Below are 24,166 nucleotides of genomic sequence, written 5' to 3'. Positions count from 1 at the left end.
TAATTTACGAAGTCTAATATCTAGTGCGAAATGAACATTGTTCTCTGGAAATTCAGATTAAAATTTTAAACTTACCTGATCTCCCATTACAGCACAAGTTACTAACTAATTCACGCTCGTCATTGTATTTATACTGTCAATTAACCCTTTAAGGATGGAAGTGGCAAATAAACTACAGTATACCTTGCTGTTATAGAAACAAGTGCATATTTCATAACAATGATAAAATAAGGTGATTTATACCTTCGAAAAAAATAGATAAATAAACTATTTATTCAAAACAAGATTTGAATAACCTTATTTTATTATTCGAATGTGATATTAAAACAAGTAATAGTAATAAATGATACGTTAATTATTATTAACATAATTTTTGTTCACGAAGGTTCCAGTTCTAACTAAAATTTACATTGTATAAATAAATTTGTTTTCCTCTTTCCTTGAGTTCTACGAGAAAACAAACCGTGTAAAAGTGCTCGTCCTTAAATGGTTAAGAAATAAAATCAGACTGCACAGGATCATCCAGAAACAAACAGAAAACAATGCACTTATTACTTGTTCTAGATTTATACTTGAATTATAAATACGAACTAACGTCTACATGTATCGTATACATGTTGTAATCCCATTTTGATTGTTGGTACAATTACCAATCGCGAGGAAAACAATTTTAATTTCGTCGAAATCGAAGCGAGAGAAACGAATCTCGAGGGCCCGGCGTTTACAGTGTCGTCGAGCTCGTTATTAACAGTTAAGATTTAAACTAATCCTCGACCACGAAAGGAACTATGAACGGCTGTACGTAATGTAAAATAATAAGAGCAGAAAAACAGAGAGAGAATGTACCTATATCTATTCTATACGTGACACGTTGTCACGCAACGCGTGCATGTAAATTTATTATAAATAAATTATTATAAAGCAGCAACACTTTTACTGACACGACTACCGTTACGATTTATTTTCAGAACGTAGGGAAGAGTGGGGGATACTTGCACCACGTTTTTTGGTACAAGTACCGCAATTTCAAAAATTGGAGAAATGTAGTAATTTAATATTCAAGGAAATATTATTTATATATTACACTTTAATAAATACGAACAGATACACTTACTTTAATGATAGATTTAATTTTGGTACTTACTATTATATCTTGGTTACAAAACTAAACTAATATCGATAATTATTGTCATTTAAATAAAGAAATTGTTTCGAGTGGAACAATTACTTCAGATGTAATTATTTTCTCCTGTAAAACACAATTCTTTATGTCACCAAACGTACACAGTGTTTTCTTAAAAACTCAACGAACGGTTTATTTCATAATTTATTTAATTCGCTTGAAATAAAAACAAAGTATCATATAATGAACATGCGTTTATAAATTATAAGAATATTTTCGACGCTACATGCTACGCATTTATAATAATTGTACTGTCGCCAGAAAACTTACAAACGTTTCTCGTTTCGTGATTGTTTGAGGTAAGGAGCGAAGGAACGATCAGTCATTGACCGATTTCTTATTAATACTATTCGTTCTTGAAAATCAAGATCGCGTCACTATTCGATTCTTCGACGATCGGCACTCCAAATAATCGATTACAATAATTCCTTACTTAAACATAATTCGTCATTGACAACGTCCCAAAGCAAAGTATCTAAAACAATGTTCGAATAATTGATTCATAAATGGTTACTTTGGGAGTTATCTTTACATTGAATTATTAATTACTCGCAAATCAAAATTTATTATTCAATCCTGAAATTTCGATTAATATTCTTTCAAGTAGAGATTTAAACGAAGATATGTTAAAATAAATTGTACGAATCGTAATATAATTCATTCGTACATAATGTCGCAAAATGATTTCATTCGACAAGTTAATTTAAAAAAAAAAAAAAAAATGATTCGATTCAAACATAATTCACGGTGTACACAATCTATGCCGACGTCGGTACTAAATTTTCGACATGGTTACACGTCACGTTATCGACTAATTTCAATTATCGAATAAAAGAGACGAGGTTGTTTGCGATTACGTGTAGTATTACGTGGAATGTTTTTATTCTACGTGTATGCACATTTGTGTTATATACATAAATTATGCGTATTGTCGTCTATGCACGATATATAAATACAGCGTTTAAATACATTATCGACAAATGTGGACTGAAGTCTGCCTAGCCGACTAACAGGCACTCTTCACGGGCTTTAGCACGTTTTCAGTGAACTGACCGACGATGTTGCCCCTCGGATGGTAACACGCCACCACCACGCAACTTCCGTCTCTTTTGGCCATCGCTATACCCATCTCAGTGGTGTTCTTCCACACGATTTGCGTGAAATGACCTAATTGAAGAAGAATAAATAATTAGCGATAATTCCCATTGTATCTAGGCAATATAATTTTTACAAGGACATCCGAGCGTTTACAGTCCAAAATTTATTTTAAGATGGCTCTCTTTTTAATTGTAAAATTTCTAAATTGATCCTTTCATTCTTAATTCTGAATAGGTAAATGTAAATTAAATTAGTATTTTCTTAATAGTAAAAATAAATCGTGTTATTTAGTGATCTTTCGGTTGCGAATGAATTTTTACCAAATCAACAAACATCAAAGATGAAGATCTATGTATTTCAAGACTAGATTTCTTAATGCGTTTACGTAAACGTTTAGACTCGTTTTTGATACCACTTCTTACGTACATGTGTTTAAGACCTTTGGTTCCGTTCCAAATTTGTGATCCTTCTTTTCGGAGTACCACTTGGAGACTACCTCCCGTGCTGGTACAATTAGCTTCGGATCAGAACACTGCATCGAGTAGATGTTTTCCCCGTACGGGGACGATGATTGCGGGATCAGCTTGTTCGTGTTCAGCAACGTGTTCGCCCACGCCTATCGATAGATAAAAAATCGTAATCGAGCGTTAACTCTTGCCCTGGCGTGCTCGGTCAATCGCATCTTAACTTATCCTCGGGTAGGATTTACATTAAATTTCAATTATCCCATAAATCGTGCACATCGTTTATCGACTCGCAGCTTTATTAATTTAGAACGAAAAAATCATGGAATATTAAATTAGAAATCCTCGATTCAATTGAACTCTCGTGCAATTTTTAAGAAATAATTTTATTTTGAGAAATAATACTTGGTAGGTAATATTTATCATATTTATAGTAATATTGGGAAGAGTAGTGGTAATATTTTCTTTTAAAAGAACGGAAGAATTTTAATCTTCAAAGATCGTTAATGAAAATTATGGTTCTCTTTGACTTTAACCATTTCTTAGTTCTAATATCATTCTTATTTAAATTTCTATCCTTTTTTTTTATCCGACACAGAGATTAGCCTTTTTTAACTTTGTTTTTCCTCAGCTTGGAGTTCTGTTCTGACCCACACGCTGCGTCAATGTAATAATAAAATAACAAAAGTTCGAATGTACCTTGGCAGCAGCCGTCAAATCTGCGCTTAACCTCAAGTCTGGAACACGGTGTCTTCTCCTGTACTCGTTGTGCACGAGCAACGCTTCCTGTTGCCAGGTTTGCTCATCTAGCGAGTATCGCGGCAGGAAGGTGATCTTTTTCGTGGGACTCGAACCACCAGGCGGAAGGACGTTCTCCGTGAAACTACCAAGATAGTTCCCGGCTGGGTTGTAGTTGCAAACCACGTAAACCTCGCCGTTTCGGTTCCTTGCCATGCCGACACCTAGCTCGGTGCTGTCTTTCCACACGACCTGGGTGAAGTGGCCAGTCTTCAACGTGGTCGGCTCCTTTCCGTATTGATGCTGGGCCTCTTCGGCGTACCTGCGGCAATGCGTCAAATATATGTAAATATCTGTAATATACAGTATGTAGTACACAGAGTAATATAATATACAGAGTATTATACGAAATGTTCAGGTTGATGTGGTCGAGTTATTTCTCGATACTTGAAGAGTTCTTGATAATAGGAATCTTTTGTATTGGAGACAATTGGTTTATTGGTGAAGGGGTCACATTTGAAGGTAAACTACAATTTCTGAAGAGAAATATTCCGTTATTTTATAGCAGAATTCTACAGACCAATGTCCAATATTTTGATAATAATAGATTAAATTATCGATAATAGGAATCTTTTGCATTGGAAACAATATGTTTATTTGTGAAGGGGTCACATCTGAAGATAAACTACAATTTCTTAAGAAGAATATTGAGTTCTTTTACAGTAAAATTCTACAGACCAATGTATTACAATATTTTGAAAATAATAAATTAAATTAGCGATTGTTCAATCTAAGGCTGACTCACCATTCATTCACAGGCTCGTCGCCACTGACGATAGTCTTCGGATTGGAGCTCCACATGCAGTACAGGTTCTCGCCATAGTCTATGTTTGCCCTATGCTCTAACCTACCCCTAGTTGCCAGTATGTTGGCCCAGTCCTGACTTGTTTTACATAACTGTAAATAATCAAAAAATTCGTTGGAAAAATATATTTTGAGAACTTGCAAAAATATATTTTCTTTTTAATATTAATACTTTAAAACCTTAATGTATAAAAAGGAAGTAACCTGTTTGCTGAGACGCAAAGGTGGCACTCCATGCCTCGAGCGGTAGAAATTGTGCGTTTCGAGGCAACCGTTGATGAATTCCTTCGGAGGCCCCGATCTGCGCACAGATGGTTTACGTGTGTCAGTCTTTGTTATCTACAACACACAGAGAGAACGTCGAGTAATAGATAATATTTCAACAATTGTCACAAAACGATCTACGCGTATTAATCGAGGAGCAAGTCGAATTTCATTTTCAGAATGGAAAAAGGAAAGTGAATCTATGAACGATATTCAACAAGCCATTGCTAGAATGTGTACGATAAATTCTAATCAAAAGATACGATAATAAACTTATTTTATTTATTTTATCTAACGTCCATACTGCGCAATTACGTAAGAGTACATGTAAGGTGAGCATGTTTTTCTGTTGACACCTGTAGAGAAGAAGCGAGATTTAACTAAAGTGGCGTTTTTTAATTTAACCTCATGAATAACAAAAAATTGATTGCTTGTCAAATGTGAACATATCAGAAATGACGTAAGACTATTCAAGCACGAGAGACGAAAAATTATGCTCGCTAGGCTTACGTCAGTCCTGACGTGTTTCGGAGCAATCAATTTTATTTGAACACAGTTTTATTGTAATATTTTCTTTGAATCTCAAATATATTATCTCGAATAATCTCGAATATACTTTTCACTTTATTACTCGATTGACTGGAAGAAGCGATTTCCCATCATCCTATCGCAAACGATTCATTTCCTTAACGACAGTCAGGATGCAAATTATCGTTGAAACGCCGCGTCTTTTTACTTCGAGAAGGATTTCCGGTTTTTAGCCAGGGGATCCTTCGATTCTTGCGAAACCGACGACAAAAGCAAGAGTTTCAAATGCTTCCGTGGGATTTTCAGATTTTAATTCGAGGTTCGAACGGTTGACAGGATACTGACGAGGCTGTTGTTCGCGATATTCGACTAGAAGTGCCAACTTCGGATATTTGCACATGTTGGATCCTCTATAGTCTACGCCAGCGTTTCTCAAACGCGACAGAAGTACATTAAGAATGCCTTCTGTAATGTTTTATTTACATTTGATTAAGGTAATATGAGCTGTTACATTTATAAATGGAATAAGTGCACTTTGGAGCTAAAAAAATCGTTTACTTTTTGAAATACTTTTAATAATTACTATTTTATAATAAAATTTAAAAGGTGTATAGTGTTGAAAACATCACTCGAATTGATCAGCGTTTCCCAATACTTTTAAATTAATTCAAATGCAAACTCTAAAATATCTCGATACATGAAAAAATGGACTTATTCCATTTTCAAATATCATATATTACACAGCTCATATATTACGTAGTCTATAAGTTAAAATAATTTGAAAGCGTCGATGCGACAGCTATACAAAGTACGTATAAATAAACTCACAAAATTTAAAATTGGTATGCCCAAAACCATTCTCCCTAAAAAATTTAAAATACCATCCAATATTATGTCAGGACTCCAAACTGAGCGAACAATTATAAAGTTCCCAAAGTAAACGTTACTTAAACCCCTTTTCAAACTTCTCTTACAAAATAATTGATCCACGTTACGCAACAAGGAGACCTCCACGCTTCGTTTAAAATCGTTCTTGAAACGTCGAATTGTAAAAAGGTGGTCCGAAGTCGCGGAGGTTCCCTCGCGTTTTGTACGCCTATTTATAATCCCTTTTCCTCGCCGCGCCGTTCATTGTCGTAAACGCGGGTGTGTAGCACGCGAGTAGAAAGAATAAATAGAAAACGAACGGGAACGTCTCGGAGACAGGAGGAGACCGCTTTGCGCTCGGACACAGCGTAAAGCGGTGCCGAGAGAAAAATCGGCCTCAGAAGCATGTGAAGCCGAGTCACGGAGCCGATTAGTCACCGTTGCGAGAGTAACGATTTCCCGAGGCGGTGCACGAGCATTCAGACGTGTCTCTCGGAAAGGGAACGATCCTGAGTCATCGACAGATGGCAACGTACCTTGATGTCGCTCGACTAGCTCCCAGGTAAACGTCTTTCAACGAGGCGTCACGTGTGTCAACACACAGAGTGGTGTATTCGGAGCAAAGTGGGTGGAATTAACAATCAACCCTCTAATTATGTTTACCTTCTGAAGGAAATTCCACGATTGAGCCATCGATGGTCACTGACAGTGAGATTTCTTATTAGTGTTTATCGAAGGATTTATTGTGGTATTTTTTTAGAAGTCAGAATTAATTTGGGTCGTAGAAGTCTAATAATGCGTTCATCGCCACGTCACACTTATATGAATGACGGATTTTTACTAAAAAATTAAATATGTACATTAACTATTTGATCTATAACAACGTGTGAGACTCGTGGTACAGAAATTGAGTCGAACATGGAAAACATTAGTCAGACGCATCGTGTGAATTTTATACCTGGTTATGGCATTCACGACCCTACAATAAATCGTAAGTCAAAGGGTTAATTCTCAAGCGGAGGTGTTACAGAAAATAAATGTGGGTAGCATCGATGAATTTTAAAGAGGTTGCAAAAATGAGTTCTATTACAAACGTTAGATTATATAATTTTTAATTGTATCGAAGCAAAATTTTAGCCTCGTAGGAATTTTCACGATTATTAGTTTGCCAGTCAACGTGTTAATGCGTTTCTGATTTCCGCTCTCCCTAAAAGAAATTCTCTTCTAAAAGATAGTCACTGTCAAAATCGATCGATTCAAATCGATAGTCACTGACAGTGAGATTTATTACTAGTGTTCATCCAAGAATTTATTCTGGAATTTTTGAAAAGTCAGAAATAATTTGAATTGTAGAATTCTAATACTTAATGCGTTCCTAATTTCCACTCTCATAATGAACAGCACGTATCGCTAATGACCAGACTGCGGATCTTTATGCATTTATAGGAAATTTGAATGTGCAAGAACCTACAAAATGCACACAATATGCAAGAATATAAAAAAGATCGAAAGTAAAGTTCATGTTATAATATTTGCAGAATAAAATATATTCATATTTAAGTTTAATTTTTGTAGGCACGTTCGAACCTACAAAATGCACATAATATGCAAGAATATAAAAAAGATCGAAAGTAAAGTTCATGTTATAATATCTGCAGAATAAAATATATTTTTGTTTAAGTTTAATTTTTGTAGGTACGTTCGCGAAGATTTTATTTTGCATAAACATCCGCAGTCTACTAACGACTTACAGTGGACTTATGTCTAGTCGATATGGCTGGTATGTTTACCGGTGTCGACGAGTATCTTGCGGAATCAGGCGACGCTGAGGAGGACCTGGCGCTGCTGTAAGACATGCCATCGCTTCCCAGGCTACCGTGAAAACTACCGTGCAGGGAATTCGACAGTGGCCCTGGAGAAGCTGGCGACGCCGTCAAAGGGGACTTCGATCTCACCGAATCTGTCCTCGACCTGCAAGTAAAATCGATTGAATGACGAATGCAGAAACACAAAGTGCTTCATTCAGTTTCGAAACAGTGACACTCAGTGAGCGCCGCGCGCGTTCGAATCAAGCAACTTCTATGGAAAGTATCCGTCGAAACAAGGAGCCTGATTGTCGAGCCACGATTAAAGCTATTGCAAATTTCGATCTAACTCGATTCGAATCCTCGAAGCCAATCGGCTGGAAGGAAAGCGGTGCGTCGAACTCTCTCTTCTTCGAATCGCGCTCGCAAGAGCGTACAGGGTAGTCGAACGTGATTCAATATACATACTAATGGAAGTAGGTCTCTACGGACGTTTTGCGAGCCATTCTTTTCAACGATACAATTAAGTGTCCCACGGGTAATACTCAAGAGCACCGAGGACTTAAGAAGGTACTTGTTTATTTTTACCAGTATACAGAACACATTTTGAAAGAAAACGTCTAATTTGGTCAATTATTGGCAGAGCTGTGGCAATTTGAAAAAAGCGACGTTCATTTGTTTGAATTCGTGACTTTGTTTGGTCCAGTACAAAAATCTACAAAAATTCACAAAAAGGTATTTAGTAGGGTACTATAGTATACAAAATTTTCAGCCAAATCAAAAATGGTTGAAATGGATTGAAATGCCCCATGCATATACAGTCAGTGTAAGAAGTATTCGTACAGCAATTCATTTAAAATGAATGGTTCCTGTACGAATACGTATTACACTGACTGTAAATACATAGTTTAAAAAAAAATGTACTTTCTTATCCAAAATAAAAGAGTACCGACTTAACACTGTCAAGAATGCAAACTAAGCGTACTGACTAAAATACAGTAACATTCGACATTTATTTCTAATAGTCGAATTTATTTATTTACCAAGTTTCGTTTGCAGAGTCGCACAGTTCTGCGTGCGTATTTCCAGCAACAAAAGAAAACATGGAACGACTGATTCTTTACCGTTTTCTTTCTCAATCCATTTTGAGCTACTAATGTGTTCGTTTCAAGGTCCTTCGCATACCGAATATTTCGCGCGTTTTTCTCCAGCCGTCTACACTCGCTGCAACATATGCGCGACATGTCTTTTGATGGTTCGTCGGAATACCAACATTGCCCGCCTCGCAGATTCACCAGATGTTTGTCAAATTCTCAATTCGGCGGGTCTATTACCCCGAGCTGCCAGATGTTCGTCGAATCATTCATTCGAAGTTACGTTCAGTGAGATCTGTTAATTTGCTGAACGTTCGTTTGCGGATCAATTCGATTAGCGAAAATTTGATTTGCACTTTCTGTGCACTGGATGTGACATTTAATTTTGCACCAAATTGATATTATTATTACTGCGATATTAAATTGGATACCTTGTTGCACCAGTTGCAAAATAAGAGCATAGGCCTTGGTTTTAAACCTAGCCTCGGATAATAACCCTGATGTATTTAGAAAATATATATTCAAACGTACGAGACATACAGAACTATTTTCTAGAGCGTCAGTGTATCATTTAAATGTAAAAAATACCCACAAAATTATAACTTCTTTACATTTATTCCAAAAATACAGAATAGACAATTTTATTAACACCTTAGACTCACCCTGTACGCAATCTCCGCGTTTTGAGACTTTCCTTGACACGTTCATCGCCAGTAATCTGCAGTTAACATTTTTTAATACTACGCCACTGTTTGTTACATGTTTCATAAGTAAAGCAATCATCTTCGAAATGATTCTCATTTAGTTATATTATAGAAGCACGAAATAATCAGAAAAATTTGCAGAAAACAAAATGAAGATTTAACGAAAAAGTCGTAAAAAGCCAAGACACTTTCTTTATAAACTCTCTGCGTACAATTGTATTCCGATTACGATTGGCATATGTGTTTCGTTTGGAATTCTATGAAATCTCCGATGCATCAGGCACCGTGGCAAAAAGAATGTAAGTGCATTGTCTGCAAGCATGTTTAACCCATTCGTTTAAGTATATGCAAAGGTGCACTGAAATTGGAGAAAACAGGAAGTTTCTCCGGAATACGTTGATATTCTTCCGCAGTTAAGGGGTTAAGTGAACGATCAAAAGCTGAAAAGGCCGTAGAAAGCGTGCATAAGACGTGTACTCGATGGAATAAATATAGTAATCTCATAACAAGTGCAGGATGCTGAGATGGTAAAGACATCGACTAAAGAGTAACAACAATCCAAGAGTCTAGCTCACAAAGAGATTTTTTCTGGATGATGGGACTTTAAGAGGATTCGAATTATTCTCCTTCAATTTTAACGATAGATATCTTTTTAATTATATTATCAAATTCATCAATTGATATTATTTTACACGCAAATATACATATTTTAATTCCCAAAGGAGACTTATCTTTAAACGTTTATACTAGAATATATCCTTAAGGTAACACACTCTGTATACACGCTATACATACTGTGAACATCAATCTCTGTCGTCGAAGTGGTCGTAGTGCAGTTGTTACAAGCAAACCAGATCGCTATTTTCATTTTACTATTTTCGCATTTACACGTGTATATATTTCTCATTAACGACTACACTAGACGTACACATACTCGAGAACATGTAGCAACCGTAATTTAGATCGATTCGTCAATTCCTGAAGGGTAGCTAAAAGGTAATTGAAAATGTAGACTGTTTATAACATCCATTATTTTATTACAGGCTTCGAAGTCTACCGAGTTGATTGATAACCACTTCGCCAGAAAATATTCCATTACCTTCTGTAACAAAATTCGTATCCAATCAAAACGAGAAATCCATGGGTATCCATGTTAAAAATAAAAGACAAGCATCCTGACCCAATATTCGATGATGGAACCTGGAAATGCGATGTCAAAGGTACTCCTCTATTAACAAGAGAGAAGTGTTACATTTGAACGTGCATTCTACGATTCAAAGATACGCGCGCCGTTGTGATATGCATACTCATTGAAATTGCAAAGGAAAATAATATGAAAAATCAGTGAACGGTATTCGAATCAGTGACCTCCAGCACATGTACCGTTTGCTTCCAACATCTGCGCCACTTCGATGACAGAGATTAATATTCGCAGTACAGATTGCAATGTATGCAACCCTAATTACCTGTATCTCTGAAAATCGTCGAATTGTTACAGCTAACGTTCTACATGTTGCACGTAACATTTTAATTCTTTTCTGCTGCAAAAGGTGTCACAGTTTCCTTTCAAAGATTAAACTTTACTTTGGGGCACACAAAATGTGTTGAATTCTTTTTTTTTTAGTGATTCTTGATGCTTAGAATACAAAAATGTGAATTTTAACGATAGGAACCCCGTGGTTAAAAAGTTATGCGTATGGAAGTTTGAGCATTATTGGCTTATTAGCCTTCATCAAAAACTACCCCCAATCTACTTAGACAGTGTATCCGTGTAGACAGTACATACATCAACAGTATTTAATATCCCCTCCTCCCCAACAAATACACCAAACCTACTCAGACAGTATTCGACAGCGATCGAGAAAACATGTTTTACCATTTTAATATACATGTATGGCGTCGCAGTAACGACTCAGTGTTCAAATTTGCATATGAATATCTTTTTAACAGCTATATTCCTAACATTAAAACTTGTATTTTTCCGTCACAGTCATCAAAAGCACCTAAATGGTAAAAACAAAAGTCAATAATTTTTCGTGCCTCAAAGTTAAGCCGGAAAATCTTGTACTGCTCGTTACATTTTTCGCATTCCTGTTGCTTCCCATGTGCGTCAATAATTCCGTGACTAATCGTGTTTGCTCTCTCGACTGTGCGATTCCGAGTGTCACGATGATCGTACAGGATCGTTACAATGCACGCGGAAAGAATCGAAACGATCGGGATAGGTTAGGGGATATCTCTTAACGTGCGCCGTGAAATTGCACGAGTGCCTCTAATCTATTTCTAGTGTGTGTTCCACCGCGGGCTGAATACTACGGTGTCTGCCCCGCAAACAATTTACGTTCGCGGACGTCGCGATCGCTGCGAGCGAGCAGCTAGCCGCCGCAAAATCTACGATCGACGCATGCGAGATTATACGTTCGCTAATGAATAGCAATTTTCCTCGGGCGCAGTTAACTGCGAGTTCGTCTGCGCAAGATAAATGGCCGCGGAAAAACAACCGAGCCCGGATTATCCCCGAGTAATTGTATCCGACGCGACCCAGCTTTGCCATAAACAATTTGCCAACTTGACGGATTTATACGTCCGCGGGGGAACCGCGTGTACGCTGCGCTATGGCCACGGATAGGATTTTTAATCTAAGAGTTCTCGCGGAGCTTCGTTGATGAGTATAGTTCTGGAATGAAAGAAAAATGGGGAGAAAGGGGGTGGAGATATTTTTTTGATCTGGGAGAAAGTAGGTCGGCGTGACAAAGTTTTGCTATGTACTCTAACAAAATTATTTTATTACATAACCAATGTCTATTTTTAGTTTTTTTTTTGTTAAAACATACGTATTTAGCAGTCTTAATGTGTAAGAAATAGGGGGTTCGACTTTGGAGCACTTTTGAACCATCAATTTTGACGCTTTTTCGTAAATCGAAAAATGTTTTTTTCACTATTATTTTGGTACAAGAATTCTGTCGAAGCAAGCTCTTAGATAATTGATTTTCATTAATTTAATTTTAATATTAAGAAAGTTATGCAATAAAAACTCTGTCGATTGTGGTCACTTACCTGTAATAATAATTCTTGGAACCATATCTCATAGAAATAACTCAAACATATAAACATGGGCAGATTAGTTACTAACTAAAAAATGATACTTGATCCGCAGAACTCTCAAAACCTGATCATAATAATCTAGGACTTTATGGGATCTCAGAGATAAGAAAAACACTGCGATTGGAGAGGCCTCTTCAGACCTAATAAGGATTAGAAGCGGATGATATCGATTTGAACGAATCTAACGTGATCGAGCGATATCCTACAAGGTCGAGTGTTGTACCTTAAGTCCGTATCGAGACCCGTTTAGCACGAGCTCGAGGTGCGTTCCTATCGATTCTTTCAGGTCACTGCTTATCCCTATCGGTCCTTACGGGTCACGGATCATCCGTGTCGGGTTCAACGATTTTGGAAATTGTCCACGTCGAGTTTAACGATTCAAGGGGAGTACTCCAAATAGCGTGACTTACTCAGTCACGTTCGTTTTTATACAAATTAACATTCCTATCGACAAAGGGCAGCTCCCTTTATGCATAGATAAAATATATATTAACACGTAGAAACAATCGTGAACCCTTCGCACTCCTATGTCAATAGGGAATGAAATTATTTTAAGAAATATCATACACCTGAAAATTACAAAATACAACAAAAGTGAGAATAAAATTGCTATTTACGTGAATTTGTATCTTCCTTTATTCATTGAGATTGCCTTATTTTTTAATTAAAAAAAAAATACTAATAAGACGCTCTAAAGCTGCTGGTAACGAAATTGAAATATAATTCGGAGTGCAAAGGATTAACAGTGCTGAAACAATTAATTTTTGTTTAAATCTGAAGATGAACGTACGTTACGATATGCACCAGGTTCAAAGGGGTTGAAAACATTTTCATCGATCTACTTACTAACAAGTCCATCCTCGGTTCAACTCGACGAAAAGGAAAAGGTAAAGCTTGGGATTTTCATTCGGACAGAATATTCGTAGGGTGGTAGCAAGCTATTGGAGGGAACGGGCGGAGCCAGGTTTCGCCGAAATCGTCGAAGCAATCGAAAGCTACGCAAAGCGGGTGGCTTTCCATTCAGAATGCTGTTCGAGCGAAGCTCGACATTTTCAACGTGGCTGCCGGTGTTCCTTTTGTCACGCAACAGCTCAGCGTATTTACACTGTCAGCATTCAGGCGGTGAAGTAACGGACGAAGAAGCCGAGAGAAATCGCTTGAACAGCGAGGGGCTCGAGTAACACGCGACGCGTCGAAGAATTATGGTTGATTCTTGACTCCCACTACCGCTCGAGGATCGCCACGCTTAGGCAGCTTTCAAGCTCGACAAGAAATGTTACAATATTGTCTCGAACGGCGACTGCGCTATATATCGCGAGATGTTACACAGCCGAGCTATAAATTATATTTATAAAAGGGGAAGAGGGGTGTTGTATGACATTAGATTAAATAATAGTTTGTATGTTACGCGAGAAGTCATGTGTTATACAAGTGTTGATGAAAATCAAAGAAAGTATTAGTTATATTAGTTATATATAATGAGTTCTAATATTTATTTCAAATATCGACAAATAGTATTAATTTATAGTAAATTAAATAAGATCAAATAAATATATATAATTGAAATGTGAGAAAACATCGTCATATATATATAATATGTTGCCAATTGAACTACTACTAATTTTACTCAATTTACTCATAAATTAATTAGGAGTACTGCTAACACGATTCCATTTTTACTTTTTTATGTACCTATAGAACAATCGTTTCTTTTTGGAAAAATTACCGTAAATAAACAAGTTGTACCGCAGAAAGAAAAAATAAAAAAAATAAAAAATATATACATGTCGAATTGAGTAACCTCCTCCTTTTCGAAGACGGTGAAAAATGTATTTTACTTAAAAAAAAAAAAATATGATATAATCATATCTCGAATTGTGTCCAGAAAATTCTGCATTCCAGATCACTGCGCGCCGCTCGCGCTTTTACTTCCTTCTTCCTACGAGCCACCTCGACCACGGCCACGGTCGACCAGAAGAAAGGTTGCTCCGTCCTTTCTCGCGTCCCGCTGCTTCGCACCGACGGGAATTTATTAACCCTCGGCGGAACGTTCGAGGCGCAAGATTTAACGGTGAACGTACCGAGAGCATTGTTCAGCGCGCGAACGTAAATTTTGGAAAGTCGGACAGCTTGATTTTTACACGCTGAAAACGTTGCTTTTAACCCTTCGCGGAGGACGTCTGGGCAGACCAGAGTCTGGTGACCAGACGCGACACTTTTACCGGTCTGGACGTACATCGAGAAAAATTTTGCTGCGAACCCGTCTAATAAATCAACAAAAACTTGACTTCGTTGTGGGCAGGCATTATTCATGGTTTGTTTAAATAAGGAATCGATAGTTTAAATAAGGAGTTTAAATAAGGTATTGATCACATTTTCTCGGTCCAGAACTGTTTTTTAACGATAAACAAAGTTCTCCGCGTGACTTGAATTACTTAGAGCTCAGTAAACGTAGCTTAATTTAAACAATTATAATGTTCATATAAATTTAAACAATTACAATGTCTTTTATCAGTACCAGCCCTATCTATGCTCCGCGTGACTCGAGTTACTTGGAAATCAATAAATGTAACTGAATTAAAAAAATTACGATATTCACATAAATTTAAACAATTACGATATCTTTCAACAATACCAGACGTATCCATGCTGTACCTTTCCAAATTGGGCAAAATTCAAGCCGCGTTGGAACATTTTTCCCGCAGGAGAAACACCGTCTGGCTCAGTCCTCTTAATTCGCAATTTATTCTAACTCCGTTCAGCATCAAAGGAGCGCGAGGCGATAACTCTCATTCTTTGAAATTCTGAAGGATAAATGAACTTTCTCTCGGCTTCGCGGTCGTCGCCTACGTCATTACTATTAAAACTAAGGCCATTCACCGACCCTAACGAAGCCCCGAAAAGCACGACGACGTACAAATGGGGGGCTGCTTCTTTTTCACCACCGAATGATCGAACGTTCGCGCGCTGTTCGGCTTCATTAGAATCGGCATTTGGCTCGGCTACGACTCTCCGCCATAGGCGGAATATACCTTTCGGGCGACAGCTGGTCGACAAAGCCGACCACCTTCTTTTTCGTTCCATTAACGCTGAGCGAGGGCATACTACAAGGGTAACGATTTACGATATACAACAAAAAAAACGATATCTGTGACTTAGATTTAGTCGTGTACGAGATGCCCCGAGAGAAATTCCGGCTATTCGCGATGGGAAACGCGTCGAGGCGCGGAATCAATTAGCGCGGCGCTGAAACTGAAATTCCGTTCAGCGAAATCGGCAGTCACGAGAGCCGAAATTCTGCTCGAACGGAGCACTTTCGACTGGCGATAGAAACATAGGGAGACTTGCCAAAGTCCTGCCACTTACGATATTTTATTTTGTATTTCCTATTTGGAATTCATTTGCGTGCAAATTTATATTGAATATTTTAGCTTCGTTATTTAGAACAAATTAACACTGAAGTAGTGCAACATTTGTGTACAGTTTTGAAATACAATATAAAAATTATATACAGTCAGTGTAATAAGTATTCATACAGGAACCATTTATTTTAAATGGGTTGCTGTACGAATACTTCTTACATTGATTGTATAATCGTTACATGTATTATTGGATTTAATATCGCGCGAAGTACTTTTGCGTGCGATTGAAAATAGTGTCTTTAATCGTTTAATCGATCACGGTAGAAACAGATAGAACGAGTAAATAAATGTCGGTAGCTCTAGTGTTAATTCGTTACGAGCTATTTTACAACTTGGAGTAAAAGTTACGGACCGCCTTAATTTGTCCTAAATTCTTAATTTGTTTTCTTTAAATAAAATTATCTTTTATTAAGCGCGTTTTAGCTTATCAAGTGTTTCGTTCGTTGAAAGTAAAAGACAACGTGTCCAGTTGAGTCCACAACTCTTACTAGAATAAGATAAACTAAGAATCTCTTATGGATTCACGGCAGTTGTGTTTGTTCACGATTTTAACACGTTTGCTGCGGTAATCGTCGCCACCGATAGGTGCTTTTTGCGAAGAATACTTAATTGCATACTCCTGTTTGGCATTAAAACAAAACTGATGAAATCCTTTGAGTGTGGTTGTTTCCGCTTAGCGTAAATGATCAAATAAAGAAATTAGAGTACAAATTTGTTCGTCTTCTCTTTCAACATTAATTATATTTGTCTGGAAGGTCCATGCCGATTTTTGTACACGTCTGAATATATCGAAATAGTTAAAAATAAATAACACGCGTACATCCCTTAAAAGGTGGAAAATTCAAATGTGCCTTTGAATTTTTCTTAAAAATTGGCATAAACTTTCTGAACAGCCTAATACGTTCTCCAAATGATTCTTTAGATGTTTAAAATATAAATTCAAATTATCGAGATAAATTAAGAAATAATAGTTACATGCAACACAAATGCAAGGTGCTCAATGCAGTGACAACACGAAGAACCAAATAATACCCTGTACTTAATAAAAGAACAATAATATATAAAACGGAAATTTTGTCTACGGTTAACTAGTTGGAGTTCACCACTTGCTACTTAACCTGATCCTTGTCAAAATAAAATTTCACCAAAGTTGCGGTAACCGAGGCAAAAGTTATCCGCGAGAGAGAATGCGAATGTATCCGAGAATATATTAGGCAAAGTAGCGCGTGAATTGAGCCATAAAAACGTATGACTCGTGAAATTGCATTGTTACGTAAACGTGGACGATATAAATCGAATATAAATGTAAGAGGTCGGTAGGTCTGGCCTCGATCGTCGATCAGTGTGTACTGGAAAAACTTGTTTTCGACTTTGAGACCCTGTACTTGGCGATACGATCAATCTTCTTGGAGCATCTACTATACAAGGTCTCCGCAAGTTAAGGGACCGGACTTGGTCAGGATGTTTTATTGATAAAAATAAAACGAGAATGTTATGTAATTACCAAAAACCATGTAGATTCGACTTCGTTTAAAAGATATAACTAGACCGCGGATCCTTATGCATTTATAGAAATTTTAATGTGCAAGAAACTACAAAATGTAAAAAATAAAAATTAGGTTGTCTATTTATAGAAACACTGCCATACCAAATAACTGAGTAGAAGTCACAGAAGAAAGTTTTGGGACAACCTAATATTAGACTACATCATCAAACTACATCAAAGCTACAAAACAAGAATATAAAAAATATTGAAACTAATGTTCGTGTTATAATATTTGCAGAATAGAATTAATTCCTATTTAGGTTCAATTTTTCTAAGCACGTCCACGAAGATTTTATTTTGCATAAAGATCCGCAGTCTAGATATAACGAACTTTTGAATAAGAAGAATCTAACAACGGGTTTGTTATTAGGTCTACTGGAAAGTTCTGCCTTTAGAATAAAACAAAATAATAAATTTTTCATACCTTGAATAAATTTTATCGAATAACATCATTTTTATCATTGCTTATGACATGTTGCTAGCGTGATTGCAATTTGTATATCATTTTTAATGAACATGCGCATACTTGAAACTCGTTGTAACCGGAACGGATAGAACTTTCCGGTAGACCTAATATATTGATACCTTTAATTAACATTCACTCGTAGCTGACACGACCCAGAATGCAAATGTCTATTCTTACGTAAAGTATAAACACGATACGTCGCTATCAATAACTGTGTCTACTTTTAAAATCAACAGCAGATGTATTTGAACGAAACCTATGCATGTAAAATGAAATTCCCTCGCTAACTCAATGAAAAATATGCTAAGAAAATATTTGATCTTGTTTCTTCCACGGTTTACGTGGCTCGAACTCGACACAAGCCTTAAGTAAACGAATATCTACACCTTGTTTCCTATCCTGTGGGTTGGCATTACGTGTTCTACGGTTTTCTCTCGGGACACCTTACACTAATATGTACGCATGTATGTATATTTATACGAACAGAGAAACGAAACATCTACGAACGACATATGTATGACTGAAAAACCGAAAAGAGTACCATCTACTTCAACACTAAACGTTTACGAATTTTCCACGACTGTAAACTCGATCACGACTCGTGCATCTTTATATCAGTAATTATTGCTAAACGAAGATAATGTTGTTCGAAGCAATTAGGGAATATTTTGGATAGTTAAGTAAGAATATTTTGTTGAACTGTTTAACTGATTGAAGTTGATTGTTACAAATCGAATTTACAACTGAAAATCGAATTGTACAATTGCAATTGGTTTGATTTTAATATTTGGCTTTGTGTATGTTACCATCGGATAATGTTCTTTTGAACAAATGTTAAAAAAATAAACGTCAGCTGCCAAAATTGTTCAAATAATAAATACATTGATAATATTTCAAATTTGGAAAATAAGGCTTGTAAGGGTTCATTCGAAACAGTGAAATTATTATAGTAAAGCACATGTACAATATTTCATTCTTCTAAAGAAGAAATGTTAGATGGTCCAAAAAGTTTCTTCCATTTCATTAATGAGTAACGCATACGCAATATTTTATGCCACACAAAATTGAGTGCAATTCACGAAAGAAACCTTTGGAACAACATAATATTAGACTACGTCATTAGAAAGATTGAAATATTCTTGTATCGCTTTCTTTACATGACATTGAACAAAAACTAGAAAACGCTAATTTCATCGTATACCTAATCTATGAATAAAATATTTCGAGCAGACGATTCTCCAGTTACTTCGAGCAATTTTCTACAAGGAGAACTACAAACAGTTCGACTGCGGGAAACAACGACGAATACGTTCGTCGGTTTCGTTATCTAAATTCTTACCCAGAAACGAGTGATACGTTCTCCGCGGCGCATCGAAAAAATCATCAGCCGTTAACCGGTCGGCATTAACGGAGCGATTGCGAATATACTCAGAGTTGGAACCGTAGAGCGGAGATACTTGGGCGTGTCGAGATTGACATTAACGTGTACCCGTCGAACATACCACGTCATTCGCGTTCCAGGAAGTCTGGTTTCTCTTACTTTTCCCTTTCGTCGAATGCAATTAAAAGTAAACGATACACACGGTACCTGTTTGACTTTGGCGTAACGATGTCCCTGGTCTCGGACGTGTATTTCCTTTCAGCACGTCCGCCGTTGAAAAGCTCGACGGTCTCCCTGGTAACCGTTTCAAGAAGAGGCTCGCCGCCCCTTCTACCCTTGCTGAAGGTCCTTTGATCCGTTTTCCGGACCATAACCACCCTCGACAGGGGCTGATTGAATTCGTGGCCGTGCATCGTTGGCGGAATCATCGCTAACGACTGCGAGAGGGGCCCTCCGACTCGCGGGGACCTGGAACAGATTTGCATTGCGGAAATGAGCGGGTCTGCGCCAAACGTTGCTAATTTAAAATGGAAATTTTACCCCCTTCCCGCGTTATTCAAGCCACGATCGTTATTTCTTTTTTTTCCCTCGACGAATTTTTCCATCGAACGTTCTATTATACTTCCGGAGAAATTATTACTTTCTAACATTTTTATTCCCTCCGTTATAAACTCGTAGGTTTGACGACCTAGGACCTTTCGCAGTAAAATAATTCATGTGGTATTAAGAATGTATTATTTTACAGGGCCAAGAACCAGAAATACAAGGCAAATCAAAAATTTTACTAATAGTTAAGTAATCTTTTAAATCGTAGACAAGTAATCCCCTTAATTTTATTTCGAGTATATTAATTTTCAAAGCGTTTTAGTTCCTCTATGCAGCGCTTCTTAAACTATGGGTCTCTTTTATTTATGTTATCGCAAAAAGTGTAGTTTTGATGAAAAATGGGTTGTATAATTTTTGTAACTATAATAAATACAATCTTACAATTGTGCAATTTTTAATATCATATTTTTGTATGTTTTTAAACAAATACTAAAACTATATCTTTTCATGCGTGTATACATTTTCAACGAATCCTCATGTATATCTAATAGTACGCGATCGAATGATTGTAATGGTTCACAATAAGATTAATAACGGCGTCTTAGATGTTTTACAAGTACCCACGTCTACAGTTTAATCTGTACTTAGCGAATGTTTACTTTGACCTAACGATCCCATGAAGTGCAGCGTCTACTTATTCAGACGGTTACGACTCCTCGTAGAGCTCGTACCGGAAAATAGAACATAACGACACGCGATGCTTCGTCAAAGTGTACTATGCATTAGCCCCACTATATCAGTTCCCACATCTTGATTCTTATCTTTCTGACGTAAGTAATGACAAAAGTGTCAACGAGGAAGCGTCTGTAAGGCATAACCATTCGCTAAGTATGAAAATAACAGTAATAAATAAAAATATAAAATCTGATTTGTTCTAGATGCGAAGCATTTAAACCTAAATACGATAAGGGTGAAACCCGGTTTAAAATATACGTAACCCTATTTTGCATGGGATTCGTCAAGCAGTGCTTCGAGAAAACCTGCCAATTATCTTGACCTTTTTACACATTTGCTTCCAAGTAACTTATGAACCTCGGCAACTAAATCAAATTTAATGTTTTAACTTTGAAATATCTTAATAGCCATGGAGGACTGAAAAAAGCACTACAAGAACTCCTATTATAACGGGAAATACATTTTCACGTGCGCACGTCTACATGGAACGTTAGATGGACACGTCTAATTACGATACATGTGGTAATAACGTCTCCTGGAGTATGAGGTCAGTATTCATAGCTCCGAGTGAGCATCTTGATGGCGTTACACGAGGTATTAAATCGAATCAAAGTATGTTTTTTCTTCCAACATAAACATATAATATAACAGGAATAAAACCAGTAGGTATTGGTTGATTAAACTCTCTGACATGGACCACTTATTTCTAGAACATCCTACAGCTCGCGCCACGATTATTGAATCCATCGTCCCAGCGTGAGCAACTCGCATCGATCGTCGGTAACGTTAATTTTTTACTTTCTCCGCTGGATCCAATTACCCGAGGGATTCTCTTCAAAGACCGTGCACACGATCCGGCAAGTAAAACAATTTATTATCCAATGAAACGCAGAAGTACAGGCTCGTTTCGTGCCCGAAGGTCGGTACACGTTTCCAAGACGTTTCGTCACCGCCACAATGTGCCCGATTCGCACGGGGTTCCATTCCCGTGGAACAATTATTAGCGCGCGAAACAGCGCGATCCCGAAATTATACGCTCGAGCTTTCTTTTAAAGTCTCCATTTCGCCGAGCTGATGGTAACCTAGTCGAACAGTCGTTAATACGCGGACTGTGCCAGTTTTCCATATCTATGAATGTTCTCGACCTTTGCTCAAAGGAATACACACGCGGGATAGAAATAATTCTTTTCCGTAGAAAGGAAACGTATTGATAACTTCGTACCTTGGTAAAATTACTAAATAACTTGCACGCTTTAACAAATTTAAGAAATATAAATTATGGAACGCCATTTGCACGAAAATTGTCTTTGCTATGAAATAACCATCACACCAAGGAACTTAACATATTGATAGCAACTTTATACCTTGGTCAAATTACTAAATAACTTGCAAGCTTTAACAAATTTTATAAATACAAAGTTTGTAACCCCGTTTGTACAAAAATTGTGTTTGCGATAGAACAACCATCACACCGAGGGACTACAGTTCTTCTTATAGAGACAAATTATTTAGTATAATTTTGTTATTAAGTCAACATTGAATACATACGAGTTAAAGAAGAAGAATTCGTACAAGTACAAAAATAACAAATTATTAGTGAAGAAGATCCAATCACCGAATGGAAATCTTTAACCAGTGAATCAATAAACGTTGAACTATTCTTTTCACTCTTTCGAGTTCAATGGGTTAACTCTACGCTATGAACTACCGTTAAATGTTAAATTACGTAAAACAAAAACGTATATAAATCAAAACGCGTCGGTAAGTTGCTGACACAGTTCTTCTATGCAGCTTGAAGTTTACTTTTATTTTTAATCCTATGCGTGAAAAAGCTAATGCAACCCATAACTTATTTGTAACGTTATTCAAAAGTTTTCAAACACTAGGAATTATTCATTGGGAACTTTCTAAAGCAACGTAATATCGTTAGAAGCGTCCATCACCTGTGATCAAAACACGATCAACAAGTCAACGCGTCCAATTTTGTTCTGCGAGAAATTAAACCTGAACGGAGTAGGTCGAACGACGACGTCTTTTTTTATTATTCCTACTTTGTGAAGCTATGATGTTCTATGTAAAACAGAAAAAGAAGATGTTCGAGGACGACTGTACGATCGCGACAATCTCCCATTCGAATCGGTGAAATTGCGAGTCGTCGATTGGAAAGGGGGTGACCAACGTTCGGCTTCGATGCACACGTAATCGGGAAAAGTAATATTTGTCGATTGTAAATCACTCGATGTCATGCTCACGGCGAAGGAAAGCATGTCTCGGCATATAGCTTTCGCTTTTTTATGTAAGCTTTTGACGACTGGGAAAAATGTCGAAGAAAGGATGATTCGTGGAAATGCAACAGTTACGTTTGAAGTAAGAGTAGTTTGGAAAGTAGTTCCTGATTAAGAGTTTCGAGTTTTCCGTGTTACGCGAACTGCTAAAATTTTCACAGCTATCCGAATAACAGGATTTTTGAATACTTGAATGCTCCAGTTGTCTAAGCTTTTCAAATAATTAAATGATTTAAACTTGTTCATAATTACTCGAGTTCTGGATCAATTATTCAGCTAGTCCAACTCTAAGCAATCGAATACTCGATTCAATTCAGTTAATGGAGTCGAAGTCGGCGTTATTAGCTCGGATCGATTCTGTCAATTGGTTAGATAGGTCAACTCATCGGAAAGGCTAACAGACACAAACTTCGTTCGGGAGAATGATGAATGTTTCACCGACCTTTTTAAAAAAAAAACCATGTCAATGAGAGAACTCGAGGGAATAATTGCCGAAGTACCCTTTGATGTCGATGATAGGAAATACAACCACAAAATAATTTTTTAACGAAAGAAAAAATTCTTTTTCTCTCTGGTATGTAGATATAATCAATAAATATTTAGAGAGTTCAGAAGCTTGTTAGACTTTGCATCGGGCTTTTTACTTTAAACAAATTTCTTCTCGTTCTTAAATTATGTTGATTTTATAATTATACTTCATACAAACTATTGAAGAACACACAAACTGTGACTCGAAACATAGATGCTTCAGACTAATGTCAGGAAGACAACAAAGACACATCCACCAAAATAAATTAATAAATAGTAAGTAAATCCAACGTTGACAGTAATTGTAAATAAACTAAAGCGTACATGCGTGAACTATACGTTGTAAATATTTAAATGAGACCTGAACGTGCTCGACCATAATGCCGTCGACAATTTCTCGGGGAACAAATATAAGCGAAAATAACGAATTAGTTACGTAAAACGGAATTGTGCGATTCGACCCGCATTTCAGTGCGCAGAAAAACCTTGGTAATAACACAGCGTTTCTCGAACATTGCTGTATACGGTCTGATCATTTTGTTT

General features: G+C 36.9%; 1 protein-coding gene across 7 annotated transcripts in view; it reads right to left on the bottom strand.

Annotated features, from left to right (window-relative positions):
- Positions 1 to 1,309: 1,309 nt before the first annotated feature.
- Positions 1,310 to 24,166, bottom strand: part of LOC128885784 (uncharacterized) — an 80,171-nt gene continuing 57,314 nt past the window's right edge. For all 7 annotated transcript variants that reach the window (XM_054140075.1, XM_054140079.1, XM_054140078.1 and 4 more), the window contains 7 exons: positions 19,737 to 19,997; positions 7,797 to 7,977; positions 4,552 to 4,686; positions 4,289 to 4,440; positions 3,445 to 3,805; positions 2,708 to 2,897; positions 1,310 to 2,350 (listed from right to left, as the gene is read on the bottom strand). In XM_054140075.1, coding sequence (XP_053996050.1) covers positions 2,190 to 2,350; positions 2,708 to 2,897; positions 3,445 to 3,805; positions 4,289 to 4,440; positions 4,552 to 4,686; positions 7,797 to 7,977; positions 19,737 to 19,997 — 1,441 coding nt within the window. In that variant the 3' untranslated portion in view covers positions 1,310 to 2,189. The remainder of the gene's footprint in view (positions 2,351 to 2,707; positions 2,898 to 3,444; positions 3,806 to 4,288; positions 4,441 to 4,551; positions 4,687 to 7,796; positions 7,978 to 19,736; positions 19,998 to 24,166) is intronic.

The sequence above is a fragment of the Hylaeus anthracinus genome, unplaced genomic scaffold (assembly GCF_026225885.1).
Source record: "Hylaeus anthracinus isolate JK02 unplaced genomic scaffold, UHH_iyHylAnth1.0_haploid 11981, whole genome shotgun sequence".
Lineage (NCBI taxonomy): Eukaryota > Metazoa > Arthropoda > Insecta > Hymenoptera > Colletidae > Hylaeus > Hylaeus anthracinus.
The sequence above is the reverse complement of the archived record's forward strand: the minus strand, read 5'-3'. Positions and strand labels throughout refer to the sequence as shown.